This window comes from Gavialis gangeticus, unplaced genomic scaffold (assembly GCF_001723915.1).
Source record: "Gavialis gangeticus isolate Ggan-Ray unplaced genomic scaffold, GavGan_comp1, whole genome shotgun sequence".
In the NCBI taxonomy this organism is placed as follows: Eukaryota; Metazoa; Chordata; order Crocodylia; family Gavialidae; genus Gavialis; species Gavialis gangeticus.
Window position 1 is genome coordinate 20165332 of NW_017729006.1, and position 7761 is coordinate 20173092.

The 7761-nt window shown below is 43.1% G+C and overlaps 1 protein-coding gene across 1 annotated transcript in view; it reads right to left on the reverse strand.

Moving 5' to 3' along the window:
* Nucleotides 1–7761, reverse strand: part of LOC109291795 (transmembrane channel-like protein 2) — a 71634-nt gene that overhangs the window by 50609 nt on the left and 13264 nt on the right. The window contains exons 4-7 of the mRNA XM_019508913.1: nucleotides 7523–7675; nucleotides 5043–5133; nucleotides 1346–1427; nucleotides 1102–1208 (exon numbers count right to left, since the gene is read on the reverse strand). Coding sequence (XP_019364458.1) covers nucleotides 1102–1208; nucleotides 1346–1427; nucleotides 5043–5133; nucleotides 7523–7675 — 433 coding nt within the window. The remainder of the gene's footprint in view (nucleotides 1–1101; nucleotides 1209–1345; nucleotides 1428–5042; nucleotides 5134–7522; nucleotides 7676–7761) is intronic.

A 7761-nucleotide genomic window follows, 5' to 3' on the forward strand; every position in this document is an offset into this window, starting at 1 on the left:
CCACCATACACACAATAAAAGACTAAGAATTTATTTTGAGTTATTATGCAATCACCTCTATCTACAGTACACAAACACAAATCATGACAAAAAAAATTTTTGTAATAAAATTAAAATATGTTATAATAGGTGTTTGACTTTTAGTGTATGATTTGTTTTTTTCTGGCTCTAAGATGGCAACCTTCCATGCAAAGAAGTATATCTGGGGGGCAAGGGTAGGGGCTTCCAATGGCAAAGGTCATGGGTTAGGGATGGGACTTCTGGTCCCAGGATGAAGAACAGGGGCAGGGCAACTGTCAAGGGGCAGGGCTACTCATGCGGACCTCGACTGCTCACCAAATTTTGTAAAGTAGCCCTCCGCCCAAAATAATTGCCCACCCCTGCCCTAAATAAGGTCCCTGGAAATGAGAACATGTTAGATCAGATGGTATTCTATATGCAATGTTATAAGTCAAACCTTTTCCATTTGGGGTCATGGCCCAAGGCTTTATTATTTTATTTATACTTTTTAATTGAATCCATATTTAATGATTTTTATAAAATATACTCTATTACTTGAAACCCCAATAATGTAAAACACCAATGTGCGCTGTCAATCTCATTGTGACATTAACTGTGCCCTCAGTGCTATGTGCTATGACCTGAGTACACAAATTGGGTGTGAATTCTTACCTGTTTTTTTCCTCTAGACTATACGGCTACAACCTGGATACGTGACACATGGAAGATATCAAATTTTAGCCATTTTTTTTAATGAAATCTTCATAATTTCACAAGGAAGAAGCATCTTTGACCACCTGAAACCTGAGATACTGCTTCTGCCTTTGTTCAAGGTAATTTGCATCATCACAGAGCCTCACAACAGAGCTCAGAGACACCTTACCAGGTAAGAAATGCCTGCCCAGAGAAGTATTCCATCTATTGACTCCTCTGTAAAATCCTATAAAATATGAACTTTCATTTCTACCCAAGAGAACTTCTACAATCTTTTCTCCAATGCCTGATGAAGGGTGTTTGTGCCCAAAATCTTGCATTTTTTTCCCAAAAATCTAGTTGGTCTAATAAAAGATATCACCTCTACTATGAGTCTTTAATTCTTACCTCTGGAATTATAACTAGTCCAAATATTAAACCAAAAAGGACCAGATTTACCCCATACATCCATCGCAGAAATATGAAGTAAGATGCTACTGAAGAGCCAAAGTGACCTTAAACAAGAAAGGTAATGATTAGAACTGTGGTGATGTAACATTCTCATTTACAAGAAGTTACTTTAATAAATACAGAACAGAGCAACAAAATGTTTTTTATAATGCCTCACAGCTTAAGAGCAAATTTCACTTACTTTCCACCTCTTTTATCTTCATTTCCCAGGGTATACACTGAGTTTTAAAATTGTCAAAGTCTCTTTTAAATTTCACCCATTTCTGAAACCAAAAACAGCATTGCAAATTAGAGACCAGCTAAGATGCTCTTGAAGATGACTGTGGGGCTTCTTTGTCTAGGGAGTTCTTTAGTTCTTGGTGAAGTTACAAAGAATCAGCAATGCAGAAACGGGGCTAGATTCCCAGGGCAAATCAGAAACAGTAAGCATGGAATTGCCAGTCAGAGCTACTTTTTGGGAGGTGAGGAGGGTGGTGAGAAGGGGGTGAACCATACATAGTCTTTAATGGGTTCACTGGGTGCAGAAGCACTGACTTAATTTCTTTAATTGTCTCTTTTACCAAATACTTGTTAACTGCTTAGTAGGGGTGTGCGAAGCTTCCATCACTGATTCGATTTGGAGAAGATTTGGCCCAATTCAGAGGCCAAATCACCGAATCTGAATTGAATCAAGAGACAAAAAAACCCCTCCAAATTGATTTGGAAAAAGATTTGGAGATTCTGAGATTCGGAAGGCAGTCTTTCAGGGGAACAGAAACTGAGAAGAGGGAGGGGGAACAGGGGGGGTCTGTAGCTGGCCAGTGACTGTGATCTTGCCCTGAGTCCCCTTCCAATCACAGTGCTCTGGGGAGGGACATAGAAACAGCATATAAGCCTCTGTCTGCAGCCTTTGTGTTTCTTTTGTGAGCTGTTTCTGCCTGGGGGACAGTGTCTGAAAGTTACTACTGGACTGGCTGGGCTTCCTAATAGGTCTCCTGCTAGTCTGTCTTCTTGGACTGGGTACAGCTTACTAATTACCCTTGCCTAGAATCCCTCTACTTACTCCTATCCAATCCATTTCTTTCAACTTTTTCTTCCCCCAAAACCTCTCATTTGATCTTGTTATTTCCCCCCCCACACACACACACTTTAAAAGAAAGCGGTGTTTTCCCTGGCAGCGTGATCCATCACTGTGCAGGAAAACACAGACATTACACACACACACACACACACACACAGAAGAAGAGATATTAATATTATTAATTACACACACATACAGTAAACAGAGAAGAAGAGATATTGGACACGTACAGTAATCTGAGAAGAAGAAATATTGTTAGTTACACACAGAGAGAAGAGATATTACAGCTGCACACGCAACACATTCTCCAGCACAGGAAAGATTAATATGAAGCATGCTGAAAAGGCAGGTGCAAGGTCTTCTGGCAGGGGAGGAGGAGGGAATAGAGGGGGTAGTGGGAGAGCTAGAGCTTCAAGTTCCCCCCGCCCCAAATAGACACATCCGCTTTCCTGGCAGCCATAAGTCTTCTGCTGCCTGTGGGAGCAGTACCTGTCCTTGCACCCGCACCACCTCCCCTAACATCAGAAATAGCCACCACCACCAGCATGACCATCTCCTCCACCCCAATTTCATCTCCCAGCATGAGCCTCCCAGTGCCAGAGAAGGAGCTGGATCTGGAAGCAGGGGACCTGAGCACCCTAGCAAAAGAAATTCTGGGGAATGAGGCAGAATTTGATTGTGTGCTCCACACCTCTCAAAGTTCCACTAGACCCAGGTCTCTATCTCCGGAAAGCACGTCAGAGGAGATTGGGGTTGTGGAAGCAAGCGGCTCAGTTGAGTCAGCTCCTCCTGTTGTTGTGCCTCAGCCTGCTGAGGAGGGGGATAAGGAAAGATCCCCACACTCAATCCAGAAGCTGGGAGGTAGTGTACTGTGGGATCATTTTGAAGTGGCAGATGATCCTAAGTATGCTATCTGTCAGCACTGCCAAAGGTAGATCAGCTGGGGTCAGGAGGTAAGACACTTGACCATCACAGAGATGCTGCTGTATCTCAGGAGGCAGCACCCCATTGCCCTTGTTCCTCCTCAGCCTGGCACCAGCATGAGCATGCTCAAAGAGAAGTCCCCCTCTCACTCCAAAGCCCCCGTCCCTATAAAGCAGAGACAGGCCACCCTGGAGTAGTGGGGGAAAGCTGCAGACGAAGTGGGGCACATTGCAAGGGCAGGCAAGATCACCCAGAGCACTGGGGAGATGCTGGCTGGAGAAAGCCCAGACCCCTAAGAACTTTGAGAGGCCTGAGGATTGCTGGTTGCAGTGGAGCCAAGTGAGCTCACCTTAGCCACCTGAGATGCCATCTGCAAGATGTGGGCTTTCAGGTTTAAAACCTTTCATCAGGCTGAGGAAGTATTTAGCATCTAGAATTTACAAACCACTTTTCAGACAGGCCTATGAATTGCACTTCATCAACCTCCTAGGTATAGAAACTCTCAGACTCAATATAGACATTGGAATTCTGACACACTACAACCTGCCGGACATCTGACTCCCCAGGTACCTCTCCACTTTTACCTGCTACATCCCCATTCCCCCCTACCCCAGTCTGTCTCTCACCCCGATACCTGCATTTCTATTTTCAACGACTGGCTTTCTTGCCTGCATTGCATGCCAGCCTCTGGTTTCTTTACTATTCCTTTCATCCAGGAAGAGCACATACACACCAACTAGATGCTTTTTCAGCCTGATGAAGGGTTTTTAAACCCAAAAGCTTGCAAAGAAGAATTTCTCCCACTATTCAGTTGGTCTAATAAAAGATATCAGATTGACCCCCAGAACCTTGCCTGGGGTATGTCCTTAGATCAACATGGCTACAACCTACACCCCTTAACATACACAAGTGACACAAGTTTTGCTTTTAGCTGTTTGAGGTGCAGTTTCACAGAAATCCCTGCACCACTCTTCCTGAAACCTGGCAGGCCTCTCTCATGCCTGCACAATGGGTGATGTATGTGGCAGGACATTTGATGCCCCGCTCTCAGAGCTGGAGGCAGCAGTTTAGTTTCTCACCAGCCAGCAGGGAAAGAACATCTCCCTGCTGGGCTCCCATGCCAGGAAGAACTTGGAGGTATAAAGGCTGGGGCTATATGGGATGGAGGCCCCACATCATCCTGGTCTTGACCTAAAACTGCACACTGCCAGGGTGGGGAGTCCTGGGTGGGACTGCTGGTGGCGTGGCAGCTCCATGAAATTCCAGGACTGTAAACCTCCCTGGTGAAAGATGGATAGAAGCAGGAGGCACCTGATAACCTCCAGCCACCGCACAGTCCTGGCTGGGGAAAGCCCAGAGCAGTAAGATCTTTGAGATGCCTGAGGCCTACTGGTTGCAATGGAGTTGTGAGAGTGAGAACAAGGGCTACCATCCCCGCAGTTTTCATGCTGCTGTGCCTGAACACACACATACAGTCACACACGTCACGAGTTTTGCTTGTCAGCACCTTGAGGCGCAGTTTCCCATAAACCACTGCACCTATTTCCTTGAAACTTGGCAGGCCTCATGGCCTCAGAAGGGACTACCATCCCTGCTGTTTTCATCCAAATCTGCCAAAAAAATGAAAAAGTTATAGGTATTTCAGTGATTCCCCATTATAGTCTATGGCCAAATCTCTCCAAAACAGCATTGAATCTTCCGAAGCCGGTTCAGCCTAATTGATTTGGGACAGCGATCCGAATCTCCAAACCAAATCACTGTCCTCCAAATTGGCTGAATCTGAATCCAAATTGAATACTTCCCGATTCGCACAGGCCTACTGCTTAGAGCACAAATACGCTGCATTAATGACTGAGCATTCAGGCTTCTCTTTGCCCATTACTGCAGCTCTTACCTTTGCCATCATCACCTTATATGCGTAGAATTTTTTGCCCTTTCCTTTTCCCAAGGCTCCTTCAAACTTCTCTACAAAAGCTTGTGCCTCCCTAATTTAAAAAGAGAATATTTTACAATAGCTTTCAACTTCTGTGAATTTATGCTGTTTGCAAAGGGGAAGAACATCTCACCAAATACTTCCTCCCTGATTTTAGACCTACATAAAAGCTCAGAAGTCACCTGCATTTCTGATAGTATTAATATTCAGGGTCATCGTTGTGAATCAGTAGTAGAAACCATGATCTTCCCTGTTTTACAGCTTATTAATAACACATGCATCAAGAAGAAAGGGAAACTTGCTAGCAAAACAAAGGCTGAGAAAGAATATAATTTCTTTGTATAAACACATCAGTTAGGTAAATACTAGGATAGGAGAAGAGTTATTTTGGCTAAAGAAAAGAACACTTAGGAATAAATTGGCCAAGAATAAATTTAAACTGGAAATTAAAAGAAGCTTTTTAGAACAGGCTTTGAGTAGGAGTATTTGGAGCAAACAAAGTAGTTTTAGGATTGATCTTGATAACTTTAAGAACAAGAATGTATGACTGTTGCCTGTGAGAGGAAGCCTTCCATTCCCATGCCCTTACACATCATAGGTATTCTCTTTACACATCACAGGTATCACACAATTAATTGGATAATTGTGTAATTGTCTTAAGACCAGCTACACATGTGAAGTAGCTATCACATGATAAAAACTTCTAACCAGCTATAGTTAAATCTTGAAAATTTGTATTGTCTTTTATAGCTGGTTGCTATTGAGCTTTAATTTGCATGTGTAGTAGGATTTCCCTTGTGGCTGAGAGCACCTTCAACTGACAGACCTCCCAACCACAGGGGTGTACCATGCCTAGTGTGCCTTTACCTGCATGTGTAGAGGAAGCCTAAAAATCATATTATGGTTAATACACTCACTTATAATGTTACCTTGGACAAGATGCCTTGGAGCACAGTTTCAAAATAGGATACTTACAGATAGGTCCCCAAATCAGTGCATAGGCACTGATGTTTGAAACTAATGGCTTTAATCTTTGTGGTCCATTTTCATCATCTGTGAAATAGGGCTAACACATATCCATCCTACAGATATGTTTATAAAGCTAAATTGCTTCATACTTATAAAGTAGACTGAGATCCTTGGAAAGAAATAAAAAGTATTAGTGTTATGAACTCTATCCCATGCTCCTAATGCAGCCAAGGTGTTGTGGCAGTGTTGTTTGAGTTGATTAAGTTTGCTCCCCTCCACTGTCAAGAGAAAAGAATAAAGGAGAGGGAAATGTAGTTGATCATGGCATCAGCTGCTAAGACTGCATCAGCAGGAAGACATTCTAGTAATAATAATCTTTTGCCCCTTTTAGTAGCATGTTTCATTCTGAGTCTCCAAGCACTAGACAGATGACACTGAATTCCATTTTTATGGTACATGAACTTTATTCTGCCTCCTACCTCCTTTTCCCCACACAGATTAATGGCGGCAAAGGGAAATGCCACCTTTTATATGCGAGTGATGGGACTTGAACTGCACATTGGGAGGTGCCTGCAGGTCAGCTGAGCTACTCACAGTAAAAAGACGACTCAGACAAGCCATTGCCCATTGTGGCTAAACAAATAAATCACCTCTAGGCAAATGCAGTGGACTGAACCTACTCCCATAGGTAGATTCAAGCTTATTTTAGGATTGAAATTTCCTCTCCTTGATACTAGCTTTCAAATCCCTCACTATCATCCTCAACACTGGGTTTTGAATTATTCTTTCTCAGCCCACTATTGGATAAGATAATTACTGGAGAGAAGAGCCATTCTTTTACTGAAATGTGGATTTTTGGTTCCTTCCCTCAGTGTTCCTTCTTCTGTTTCCCCCGAACAGCCAGCTATGTCCTCCACTATAAACATCTGTATTACTTCCACATACAGTACTGCACCTTTAGCAAGATAGAGCACACAACAGTATTGCCTACATATCTGTAAGTAATACTGTCTTTTCCTGAATACTCTACAAGCCGTAAAGCTTCTGGCAGTGCAAAGTAACCCAGAGACTAGCTGCTTGATTTCTGTATATCACTAGGCATAAATAAGCAGAGAAGGGCTCAGTTTGCTTTAACAAGGAGTCCTGGAGTCAGTTGTACAGCAGGCTTTAAATAAAACGGTAAAATGATCCCATCCTGGGAATCAGGCAAACAGATTTTGTCCAGCATATGTTCTCTGGTTACAGACACTGACAACAAAATCCTACCTCTGAACCCCTATCATGTAGACCACAGCACACTGGCCTCATTCCACTGGTTGCTTTTTCCAAGACTGGGGTTTTGAGATGGCAACAGGAGCATCAAGATGTAATTAATCTGAATTGCAGTGTACAGTCCATGACTATTAAATTCACACTCTAGTTTCAGTGCTTCCTACCATAGAAACTGAAGAGTTAGGAATGTGTTAGGCTACCTGAGCACTGTTAACTTCTTTGCCATACGCCAAGGTTTGTTCCTCATGGTGGATATCAGCTTTTTCTTTTCCTCTACCTGCTCCTTGAGCCTTTCTAGTTCTTCCTCTGACAAAGATTCTTCATCAGATGAGTTGGAAGCAGATGGTGAAGAGCTAGGGGAAAGAGAGAGAGAAGTTATGAAGTAGAAGCAATGGGAAAAAAATTAAAATAATAAAATAAAAATGGGGGGGGGGGGGAA